Source organism: Drosophila kikkawai, chromosome 2R (assembly GCF_030179895.1).
Source record: "Drosophila kikkawai strain 14028-0561.14 chromosome 2R, DkikHiC1v2, whole genome shotgun sequence".
Classification (NCBI taxonomy): Eukaryota; Metazoa; Arthropoda; class Insecta; order Diptera; family Drosophilidae; genus Drosophila; species Drosophila kikkawai.
The window spans coordinates 27,472,843-27,485,498 of NC_091729.1; the positions used below are offsets into that span (position 1 = coordinate 27,472,843).

General features: G+C 41.1%; 2 protein-coding genes and 1 long non-coding RNA gene across 7 annotated transcripts in view; 1 reads left to right on the top strand and 2 right to left on the bottom strand.

Annotated features, from left to right (window-relative positions):
- The window catches only part of tou (bromodomain adjacent to zinc finger domain 2B toutatis), a 40,052-nt gene extending 32,324 nt beyond the window's left edge, over positions 1-7,728 (bottom strand). For 2 of the 5 annotated variants that reach the window (XM_070284653.1, XM_070284650.1), the window contains exon 1: positions 6,948-7,673. The gene's annotated coding sequence lies outside the window, so the exon portion shown is untranslated. Of the gene's footprint in view, positions 1-6,947 lie in introns of all 5 variants that reach the window. The other 3 variants (XM_070284649.1, XM_070284651.1, XM_070284652.1) reach the window with 3 other exon arrangements.
- A 19-nt stretch (positions 7,729-7,747) lies between these two features.
- On the top strand, positions 7,748-8,870 carry LOC108073136 (uncharacterized). Its single transcript, XR_011444628.1, has 2 exons — positions 7,748-7,891; positions 8,112-8,870. It is a non-coding gene; the product is annotated as an uncharacterized lncRNA (long non-coding RNA).
- A 176-nt stretch (positions 8,871-9,046) lies between these two features.
- Positions 9,047-11,278, bottom strand: Egm (acyl-CoA dehydrogenase family member enigma). The gene is made up of 3 exons (XM_017164635.3): positions 10,138-11,278; positions 9,749-10,073; positions 9,047-9,684 (listed from the first exon to the last, which is right to left on the bottom strand). Exons 1-3 carry the CDS (start codon positions 11,217-11,219, stop codon positions 9,160-9,162), a joined length of 1,932 nt encoding a protein of 643 aa, XP_017020124.1. The 5' UTR covers positions 11,220-11,278; the 3' UTR covers positions 9,047-9,159.
- Positions 11,279-12,656: the final 1,378 nt, after the last annotated feature.

The window sequence follows — 12,656 nt, forward strand, 5'->3', positions numbered from 1 at the left end:
CCAAAGTTGAGCCATGCAAATTACAACAATTTCCCGTACGTCGCACAGAAATAGATACAGAATATGTCTGTATCTGTATCTGTATCTCTCCGAGTCCGCACTGGCACTTGACTATGTATCTATAGCCGTAGATATCCCTGTATCTGCAGCTGTACCACAGACCAGCAAATGTATCTGCGGCTGCTTGGCACGCAGCAAACGGTCTAATGTATCTCGCAGATGCGAATGGCGAATGGCGAACTGCAAACTGCGAGATGCGAGCTGCGAGCTATGAGCTGCTAGAGCTGGTGACAGCGTCTCAGCAGCATTTGTATAATTTGCACAATGCTGCCTGCCTGCCAGCCTGCCACAAGGAAAATGCTCGCTGCGCAGGCTACAGATACAACAGTTGCAGACGACAAACACACACAGACGCATAGTGCACACACATCACATGAGCTGTTGCGGAGCACACAAAAGCGACATTGCAAAGTTTTCGCTGCAGCCAAAAGGGCAGGGAGCTGGGAGGGACGTGGGAGGAGGCTCCAATTGGCAAGACGACAGAGAAGAAGACCACTCTGAGCTCGCGCTTCATGCAAACACAAATGCCCAGGTCCAGGCCCAGACCCAGGCCATCTTACATTGGTCAGCACGGCAACTGTTCCGCCCGCTTTGTATTTCCAATAAATAAATAAAAATATTGACAGGAGCTACACGGCAAACAATTTCTAGCAGTTTAAGCATTTAATGTACCAATATTTCTTATACATTTTTTATAGTTATGCATATTTTTTGACAGTCTATCCAAGATATCTCAGAAAATGCTCTTGTTCTCCATTGAATTTGAAGCATTTCTGACAGCTTGACATTTATTAGAAATGTGAAGCTTTGACTTCAGAGGAATTCAAAGTAAAATGACTCTAGTTAACTTATGTATAAATATTAGAGACTTGATTGAGTGTGTGCTTTTGACTTTGATTTGAATATAATTTACTCAGAGGATCTCAACTCTCTGTTGGGTAGTGTCTTTTGTATATGACATCCGCAACAACGACATCGACACGTTTGCCAACTAGCGAGCATATAATTACTGCATTGGCGGGTAGGAGCTGGACCTCCTGCTTCTAAAGCTTTTACCACCCCATTCTTGACATTTTACCTCATCCTCCATCCGCTCTCCCTCCTCTTCTATATCCATTTATTTTAGCTTGTCGCAGAGCCACGAAAATGCCGCCACTTGCGCTTCCCTTCTTCATAGAAATAAGCAGGATTCAATAGACGACAAGGCTATAGCTGTGTAGCCATGGCTTTAGGTATACCTTTTGCCCACCCAAAACACCCATAGATACACACAAATACATCGAATGACTCGCACACAGCCACACACAGAACACACACATGTGCATGTGGTACATGTATTCCACATAATGAAGTAGAGCACAAATGCCTCCGGGGTGGCTGGGGGTTGGATGACGATGATTATGGGCCAGGCCTGGCCTGGCCAGGAACCAAAACCAAACACAGTTGCCCACTCGAGCTCTCGACCCGCGTGTCCTTCTGGCCTCCACCACCACCCTGCTCCTGCTGCTGTTGCTGCTGCTCTTCCTCCATTTCCCATGTCCTTATCCCAGGATCTCCTTTGCAATAGCGAAAACAACAACAGCAGCGAGGCAAGGAGGCAAGAGTTCACATTTAGCTTCGTTTAGCTGGCCGAACTCAAAAGCAAAACCGAACAAAAGGCGAGAATGTAGAGCGGGGGGAAAAACCAGAGAGGAAATGGAGCTGGAGAAGCCAGAGTGGCAAGGATATGCCAAGAAGACTGAATTCAGGGAGTAAGGATATCACAGGATTATCCACTGGCAGCTACAGTAATTGCCAGGAAATTAACGCAACACTCGTTCAATTTTAAAAGCAAAGTAACACACATTTTAAGTCATTTTGTAAACAAAAATAATGAAATTTTGTAAAAAGTTACCTTATATCAACATAAGATATAGATATTGGAATATTTTCCCTTTTTAATGGGCTGATTCAATTGGTATTAAGGTAGCTTAGATGAAATCAATATTAGGTAAAGGATTAAGTTATATTTACAATAGAAAATGTGTTTTATAAACTCTGTTAAAGACCTTACAAAGCTTGTTTTAGTTATAAGCAGCTAATATTAAATGTTTAAAGACCTCCTTATAGTTAGAGTACAAAGAAACTCTACTTATATGATAAACTCAAAGCTGTCATAGAACTTTTCTTAAGGATTGTATAGAATGCTCCTAAAGCCACTGTATTGTATATATTACAGTTCCTCACAACCCGAAGCGTGTTGTAATTAATGCACAGCATTTCGAAAACTAATAATTAAACACAATTTCGGGGCAGATACATCATGCAAATTAATGATAGCCCCCATTTGAATATTTCCCCAGACAATATTTATTTCCATCCCCAGCTACCACTTCCCCTTCAATAATCAAATTTTGCCCCCGAAAACTACATTTTCAATTAAAAACAAAACTGTTGAAAAATATATATTTCATAATACAGGGGGAATAAGCTCAACAAATACACGGAATCAAGCAGAAATATAAGAGAAAATTTTTGCCAACCGCAAAGGAAAATAGCACAGCAGTAAAACAACAAAAACGCAATGAATATTTGCAAACATTGTTGTGGGAGGGAGATAGAGGGCACCAACCAAAACACCACCCAAATGAGTGGACAATGAAAAATTCAAGTGTGGCGGAAAAGCACAGAGCGGGTGGTGTTGGGGTGTGGGGGCGGAAATATACATGGCTGGCTTACTCATCTTTAGCATTTCAATTTTCGATAGTGTCGATCGAACGACCTACCCGACCCACCCGTTCCTCCTTCTTCTCTTTCCTCTACTTTTGCCACACATTTTCCTGAATTTTCCCCTCTCCGTTCAGCCGACCAACGGACAAACGGCATAAATTCAATTACTGCCAATATTTTCAAAGCGTGCAAATAGTAACAAGACAGGAAGTTACATTGTAACGAAGTTTTTATACTCTTGTAATGGTAATGGAAATTAAAGCTAAAGGTTTCTCTGGTAGCGTAGGTCATGGTTGGGCACTGGTTTTTCAGGTCGGAGACCAACTACAAAAAATACTCATTAAATTATGAAAAGTACTGATATATGTAATTCCAAGTGACAAAGTTCGAAGTTTCTGAAAGTCTATAATAGTTTCATTATTTTTCTTCGGATCCAAGAAACTAGGAATATACCAAGGAAATTTTAAAGACTTGGGAGATAAACCTAATTGAAACAGTTTAGCGGACAAACGGACAAGTCTGCATAGACTCTTCTGATAAATAAATAATATCCCTGAACAAGGATTACCAGTATATAATCCTCCTTAAAAAAAGAGTATAGCAACCAACAGCAACTTTTAGTAAATTCAATTTTGTGTTATCCATCGATGTTTCCCCAGAGAACAGAAGAGGAAAAGAGTTGGGGAAAATTGAGAAAAATAGAAGGAGAGACAGGGAGGCAAAGAGATAAAGAGGGAGCTAGCATAAATCCCCCAATTTCCCTAGCTTTTTCCCCTACTTTTCACCATGCGATCTGACGTGCGATTTTTTGCACTTTTAGCTGGGCACTCTCTGTAGCCCGGAATTGTGTTTGGAAATCGAGGAGGCCACTGGGCTGAAATGCAGGACCAGGGAGAAACAAATAAAATGTATGTGTAAGGTTTGTGTGCTTTACAAAATGCAATTGTTTTACCTCCCAAAAGCCCTACTCTTCTTTCCTCTCTATTTTGTAACATAACCCTGTTTTTATCCCCTATACACCCAAAAATCAACTGACATGCTGTGTCAAGCCTGTTTCCGATATTTGCTTTTGGATTTTAAACAAAAAAGGGTATTATAATGCTGATTAATATGTTAGCTATGAATGCGAAATATAAAACTAGAGTTTCTGAAGTTTATTTTACCTAATAATATTATTAGGTAATTCAAAGTAAGTGTAGACTAAGATATTTATAACTATAGCTTGCAGGTTTCCGTAGAGTTTAGAGTTTCCGTAGAATTTATTTGTATTTGGGTCACAATAAAGTTATCATCCTAATTTGCTTCTTTGATTTTATACTTTTTAGCTTTGTTGTTTTTTGGTAGTTCTCACAAATCTCTTGGCACTTAAAAACTGCTGCCGTCTTCTGCTCCTCCATCTCCTCCTTTTTACCCTGCTTCTGGGATCTAAATGTTTCGATTCCAGTTCTATTGTGACATATGTACCTGGCCTTTTCACTCTCCCATATATCCCATATCGAAAAAAAAAGCTCAAGGTGCAAGCAGAAATCTGCCGGAGGAACTGAGAGAAAAAATTAAATAAAAATATAATCTCTATTATAAATTCCAATATTGGAGTAAAAAACATCTAAAATAAAATTTTGAAATTATTCACAATATAAATTTAAAATTGTAGTATTTTAACACATATTTTAATATTGTTTTTTGACAATTTTTTTCGTGTGTGGTTTTTTGAAACAATTGTCCCGCTCCCTTCTTCTTATTCAATTTTGTTGCCAAGAGCAAAAGGTGGGCTATAGAGAGGTAGAAAGAGCGGAAGAGGAACAGGAAAGAGGAGAGGTGTGCTGAAAGAGGGACCTCGCAGCATTTGTCGCCATTTATTTACACGATTAGAAATCGATTTTGTGCGTTTTTCCCATATAGAATTCCATACGAAATGACAGCCGAATCGAAATCGAACAAATACACAAAAACTCACACACTCACAGGAAAAAAAGGGGCTAGAAGTGGGGTGGCAGCGGCGGCATGTAAGGTCTCTCCTGTGTGTGCCGTTATAATGATTTATGTTAAGCTTATTGCCAGGCCACTCACACTCGCATACACACTCCAACGGAAGTCGAGGGGGTGTGTGTGCGACAGAGATGGCACTAACTCAATCGAAATCGATTTGCGGGCAGAGGAAAAGCAGCGAGAAGAACAAGAAAAAGCAGGGGGAGGAATATAAGGAGGAGGCAGTAGAAATCAGCGACGCTGGCGACATCTAGCGGCAGCCTGGCGCCCCCACCTCGGGAAATGGAATCGGAAATGCAAGAGGGAAATGGCAAATAAACGAAAAGGTGAACCTAAGAATAAATATAGGAGCCGTAAAATCAACACAACCCTTTTGATTAGCTTTTTAGCCTATTTAATTGATTGGCTAAATCAGAGATTAATTAAAGGGAATTTTCCTTACTAAATGTGCTAACTTTAGTCTTTGCCCCTATCATTAATATAATTTCCTGTAATAATTCCCTAGTCATATTACCTAGTTAACCAAAAATCTATTTTTAAATATTTGGCCAACAATAATAGCGGCAAAACAAACAAAGAAAACAACACAGAAAACCAAATAAAAAAGGCCAAAACCAATTGATTAAGTTAACCAAACTCTAAAAGTTCAACGGCGGCAATTAACATGCAAAAGGGAAACAGAGGCAGAAAGAGAGAGAGGGAGAAATATGCCAAGAAAGAGGAATGAGAAGAAATGCGGGCACAAAAAAGGGGAGCAAAGGAGGAATGAGCGTATAAAACGAAATCCCAAAGCCAAATCCACTTGCCTTGTTTTTTCCCTCCTCTTGGTTCTTATTTGTTGTTGTTGCTTCGGTTTTGCCATGTTTTTGTATACCCACATGCATAGGTACGTGTGTGTGAGTGTGTCCGCGAACTCTAGTACAAAACTAGCCTGCCGTCTCCCACTCCTCCCCCTCCGCCGCCTTCACATTCTCCCATCACAATTTATATACAACTCCAAAGAGCAAAAGCAAAAGCCATTCGTGCGCAAATCTCAAATAAAAGCGCGCAGAACCAGCCAACAACAACAACAGCAATCACAAATAATAGCAACAACAAGAACAAGAGCCAACGGGCAGCGCAACTTCTCTGCCGCTGATGAATTGTATTTGCCGTGTTTGTGTGAGCACAACACACACACACGCATAGCACATGCGGACAGGGCGGGCCAGGCAAGCAGTGGAAAAAAAATATAACAAGAAGAATAAAAACACAATATATGAGCGCAAAAAGAAAAATAAAAGAAAACAAAATTAAAGCAGAGGTGAGTTGACTCCTCTTCTCGGTGTCTTTGCCTCTGCTTCATCCGCCGCGACGTCGCTGCCAGTCCTTGCCCCCCCTGCATTTTCACTGTTGGTAAAGGCAAATACAGTGGAACATCGATAACTAAATTGGAGCTACGACTCCCACTCAAGCTAAGAAAGTTTAAAGTAGTATATTACAAAATTGACCCCATCACAAAATAGAAGGTATAAAAAACAAGCTAAAATTATATTTAAGCGTCCTTGTTGTGAAATCCCTTCAATACAATTTCCACTGTACGCTGTGTTTGCTTTGGGCAGCGTTCGTTTAACTCTGCGTGAATGTGTGTGTGCGGCGTGTCGTGTGCCACTGCTCATGGCGTTTCCATTTCCACCGTTCGCAGTGCCGTTCGCTGCTTTTCATTGCTCGCTGTCACCGCCGAAGTCAAGCCGAAATAAAAGAGGAGCAAGAACAAAAACAAGAACAACAAAGGCAACAAGAGCAGCGCACCAGCAGCAACAACAACAACGCGTCTTGCACCATGTGGAACGAATGAAATGGAATGAAGGACTGGATTCGACGACGCTACTGCTTCTTTTTCTTCTTCATGCGCTTCGGTTTTCTGCCGATTTTATTTGTTTGTAATTTTTTGTGCGGTTTTTAAAAGGTGGGAGGCGAAAGGTAGGTGGGTGCGGGGCTGAGGTAGCGGCTGGTTTAAATGAGAAAGGGGCGGGGTTAATATCGAACTCTGCGGGAGTTACTTAAGGGTGTAAGTGTAATAAAAATATATTGCAGCAGGGGAATAACCAATTAAAAAGGGGGTTTTCCAGACATTTCAAGGTGTTTTTCCTCTTTAATTTGAATGTGTTTCCTATTTCCTTATATGCCAAAAGAAAATATAAGCTTACCGTTAGAATCGGCTTCTTTTGAACTGCTTAAACTTCAACTGCTAATCGCCGCCAATTGACTTTTCTTTCGTCATTCACACACACACACTTTTTGCAATTTCTCGAACTTCTCTGCTTTTTTGTGCTGTTTTGCACACACACACACACCGACACCCGCTCGCACCCAAATAATTTTCGCCGCGGGCGTTTTTCCTCTTTTCCGCCTTTTCCTTGGCGATGATTTTCACGCCGAGTGTCACTCTGTTCCACCCGCACACGCGCAATTTCCAGCGTTTCCGACGGGGTTTTGCCGTTGAACAAATTTATTGCGATTTCCTTTGCTTACTCATTCGTTGTATTACTTTGTATTGCAATTAAAAATTGACAATAATGGATTAAAATGCGAGCGCCCGCGATACGCTGCTCAAGAATCAATCATCATAATTGTGGTTTACTTTAATGTTCATATTTTGATAGATTTGATTTAGTAGCTTTAAGTTTATCTTGCGATTATCTTCAGATTTTGTTTTGTTTCGTTTTTAGCACGTCCAATCAATCTTTAATTTTTCCCGGGTGATCAACCTTGCGCGTTCTTTCGTCGCGGATTTACTTTGCTTCTTCTTTCGTTATGTTCATTATTGATAGGTGCTACATTTATGGTATTTCTGGTGCAGCGCAAACCATGATAGAATTATATCATGGCGCAAACGGCCCTATCAATTGTCAGCCGGGTTAGCTTTAACGCTAAATTTTTAGCTAGAATTTCAAAAATATCGATTGTGAAAGCATCGTTATCACGCTATAGAGGTTTTTGAAAAGGATTATTCAGGCGCTTACAAATGGGCACTCTAAACTTTGAAACTCTTCGGAAGAACTTTCTGGCGTCGCTCCAATTTGGCTGGTTAAGATTATTAAGATCTATTCGACATAGTATCATTGCTTTGTGCAATTGTTTTTATCAAGAAGTAAGTACATTTTCCATAGTTTGTACGGCTGAATCCTCGATTCAGGCACACACACACACTACAATAAAGAAGACAGAGACGCGCCGATTTTCGAATTCCTTTTTGAACCGTTCTTCGTTGCATGTAGTTCCTACAACAAATGCGTAGTTTCTGTTCTACAAATGTGTGTGTGTGCAAAGTTTTACATACATTTAATATATCCTTATTAATTTAAATTTAGATGAAAGTCAATGTGCATTACAACGGTGGAGTTCGCCGCCGTGGCTGCAACGTAAATGTCTTTCATATTCACGGTGGAGAAGGCAGAGGAAACGGATATCTGGATTATCCTTCCCAGGACGCGCAAGACGCCCGCCGGCGTTTTAATTTGTTACTATGGATGGTGACGGATAAGGCAAAGAGCGAGTTGGGAAATACTATCAAAAAGGCAGAATTTAAAAGAGAACTAATAAGGATTGCAAAGTCCGATGAAGAAATGATTCGAATTCTCACCATCATGAATGCTCCCTATCAACCTGGCTGTGTGGAGACCAGATTTTTAAAACATGTCTTTTCTAATGTGGACGGCTTTGCAGTCGCTGCAGGGCTGAAATATCTCCCAATAGAACCGGAGATCGAAAACTATTATATACTACCATGAGTATGCTCAAATACATCATTATTATAAAAAGTTAAATATTAACCATTTCAAAAATCAGAAGAATCTTATTATCTTAAGATACAAAAAGTTAAAAGAAGACTATGTTTATATTTTAAGAAGTTACAAGAATCCAAAGGACACAAGAACAAATAAGAGGTTAAATATTAACAATTTCAGAAATCAGAAAAATCCTATTATCTTAAGATACAGAAAGTTAAAAGAAGACTATGTTTTTATTTTAAGAAGTTACAACAATCCTTTGTTATTATTTTAAGACACAAGACTAAAAGAACAAGAATAATTTGAACCATTTCATTAAAAAGAAAAACTAACAAAAAATTATACATTTATTTTTGGGCATGAAGATGGTCGGAAAGAGCAACAAGCGGGACGAAATGGAACCGGACTAACGTGATCGAACACGTACGATTTTATTTTAAATTGTTCCTAATTAGGGTAGGTAGTGCACTGCTTGATCATTGCACTGCTTGCTTTCTAAACATTTTACCAAAAAATTAAGTTTATTTCATTTATTTGATTTAAAAACATCCCCTTTTTGCAACTAAACTCCATAATATCAATAACAATTATTTACTTTTAATGATAAAGGCATTCATAGTCTTAAAACTTAAAAGTTAAACGTGAGCGGATGCACTGGGAAGTAGCCCTTGCTCTTGGTCAGCTGCTTGGAGAGACGCACCAGGTTATTGTCATTGTTAACGAAATTACCGCCAAAGATCTCCGTGCACAGAGTGTGAACCCGATCCTTGCCCTGGGAACATATAGCCGTGGCCGTCAGCAGTTCATGATCCGCCAGCGGCAGGCCAATGCAATAAGAACGCGACGCTCGTGCGGTACTGGCCCACATGGCATAGATGGTGGTGGCCACTTCCGCCAGGCGTTGCATCTCGCTCTGACGCTCCACCACCGCATTGCCATGGCGGGTGAACATCAGCTCTACGGCCATTTGGAGACGAGCCACCGACTGCTCAATGCACTGGGCAGCAGCTTCCAGCGAGGGATGAACATGCTCGCCCAGCTGCATCTTGGTCTTTGGGTTGTCTATGCTGTTAGTGTCCAGGAATTTGCCAAAGATGTGTCCCGGATGGAAGAGAGGATTCCTGGATTTGCGCACACCTGCATTCATGGCTTGCTGTAGGGGAGGAAAGTTGGGATTAGTAAACAGGATTCTAAAAGATTTTCAAAAATAAACTCACCCCCGCATATTGCAAACCCGTGAGGGCAATGAACATGCCCAGCGTGTCCAAGGATTCACCCTGCGTGCACAGCTGAGCGGCATCCCGGAGTCCCAGCTCCGTGGCCTCACCACTGAGCAGGCTCTTGGGCCCCACCAGACCCAGATTCTGGGTGGCAATCTCATACAGCTGCCTCAGGGTAAAGAACTTGGTAATGGCACTCTCCAGGGTCACATCTTGGGAACGGAACTCGTCCAGCAGGCCGGCGGTCAAGTAGAGCATGCTCTCCATGGCATAGACAGAGCAGGCGGCGCGGGACAAGTGGACGCGGGTGAGCTCTAGGTCCCTAGGGAAGAGAGATACCTGTACCATAAGCTTGCTTTAGTCCGGTAGAATCTCCTTCTACTTACTTGAGCTGCACGCCACATTGACTGGTCGTCACCGTGTACTGGGCCAGTTCATTCAACAGCTTCTTGGCCAGCGACACTCCTGCCAGGCTGCCTCTTAGCCTGGAAGATCTTACCAGCTGCTCGGAGTAGCGATTGCCATCGTGGGCAATGCCCACCACCTGTTCCTCGCCCAGTTGCACCTGGTCAAAGTGTATCCTTCTTATATCCGCCTGGCGGCAGCCAAAGGTGGCATGTTTCTCGCCCAGACGCACACCCTCCTGCTGGGAATCCACCAGGAAAATTGTGGTTCCACGGCCCACGGCCCCGGGGACATTTGGTTGTTGTGTCTGGGCCAGGACCAAGAACAATTGCCGTTGTCCGGGTGTACAGACCACAAAGGCCTTCTCCCCGTTGAGCCGCCACTTGCCCGTTTCGGGCAGGAACTCCGCCTTGGTGCTGAAGTAATCCTCTTCGGGCGGGGAGTACTCATAGATGGCCTCGGTGGCTATCAGGACACCAGTGGCCAGGTCCTGCAAGTAACGCTGCTGCTGCTGGGGCGTGCCCAGCTCCTTGAGTAGATCCACCACGACGCGGTGTGACTGCAGGCTGAGAGAAGCATTTGTGTCCTTGGAATCCGGTTCACTGGCCATTAAGCTGGCGCTCCAGCCGTAACCCTTGCCCTCGTAGTCTGTGGGGGCATTCAGGCCGTAGAGTCCCAGTTGCCGGTAGATCTCCGTGGGCTTTTGCTGCTCCGCCTCCGCTTCCCGCTGCTCCTCAAAGTAATTCTTCAGCGGCAGCAGAGAATTCTGAAGTTGGGCCATTTCCTCGCGCTGGATCACCTCTGGGTAGGCCAGCAGTTCCTTGTCCACCACACCGATGAAGAAGTTTTTGACCAGCGGCTCCCGGGTGGGCAATTTCTGCTGCTCCTCTTGGGACTCCTCCACGGATTCCGGCCTTCCTCCGTCGCTCCTGGCCGCCGCATCCTGCTGCTGCTGGTCCAAGCTGGTGGAGGTGGCCTTGGTGCTTTTCGTTCGAGTCAGAAACTGGCCATTCCGGTTATATCTCAAGAGCCTCGAGGCGCCGGAAAACAAGGTGGAACGCATCTTAACAAAAAATTAGGTAATTTCGGTGCCAGTGTGACCAGTCGGCAGGAGACTGCCGGTGGGATAATAGGTGGCCTTTTTAGGACATTTTTGGTTTGGAGCCTTTAGTGGGTAAAAAAACCATATAGTAGGGACACTAACCGCTGGGGCCAACAGGTAAACTTGGCGACTTTTCCGTTAAATTTGAATTTAAGTCATTACTCGGAGAACTTTGTAAAAAATTAAATGAAATGACTTATTAATTTAATTAATTTCAAATTAAAAAGATAACATGCAAGTTTGTTCACCCAAAAAAAAAAATATGTATATATATATAGCTAAGAAAAGCTTTTCAAATTTAATTTAAAGATTTTTAAACTTAGTTAAATTTTGGTTTGTTCAACGAGTTGTACAAAAAGTATATTTCAAAACTCCTTAAGGACATATTATTAATTAAATTATTATACCCTTGCAGGGTATTATAATGTTAGTCAAAAGTGTGTTACATAGTGAAGGAGTCGTTTCCGACCCCATAAATCATATATATTCTTGATCAGCACAAAAAGAGGATTCGATCAAGCCATGTTTAGAAGAAAAACATTTTTCATAATTTCTTTTTGTATTTTTGAGGTCTTAAAATGGGTTAATTGTCACAGAAAAAATTAGCAAAAATTTTAATATCTTAAAATGTGAAATTAAGTAAGCAGATTGGTTTATCTTGAAAAAACTAGCACAGAAAAACTTTCCGAATTGAATTTGATGCTTTTTTGGCTTAGTTATGATTATTTTTTATAAAAAAATTACCATATAAAATATTTAAAAATATTCATTTAAAGACAGTGAATATTTAAGATCTTCTTGAAGGGTTTTATGATTTAAGTCAGCGAAGGAGTCGTTTCCGACCCCATAAATCATATATATTCTTGATCAGCCCAAAAAGCGGAGTCGATCTAGCCATGTTTAGCTGAAATTAAAAAAAAAAAAATTTTTTTTTATTTTTGAGGTCCTAAAATTCTTGAAATTGTCAAATAAAAATTGGAAAAAATTTCAATTTCTTAAAATGTGAAATTTAGTATGCAGTTTTGTTACCCTACAAAAAACTAGCACAGAAAAGCTTTCCGAATTGAATTTGATGCTTTTTTGGCTTAGATATGACATTTTTATTAAAAAAAAATTACCATTTTAAATATATAAAAATATTAATTTAAAGAGGGTGAATATTTTAGATCTTCTTGAGGGGTTTAATGATTTTAGTCAGCAAAGAAGTCGTTTCCGACCCCATAAATCATATATATTCTTGATCAGCACAAAAAGCGGAGTCGATCTAGCCATGTTTAGCCGAAAATAAAAAAAAAAATTTTTTTTTTAATTTTTGAGGTCCTAAAATTCTTGAAATTGACAAATAAAAATTGGAAAAAATGTCAATTTTTTTAAATTTGAAATTTAGTATGCAGTTTT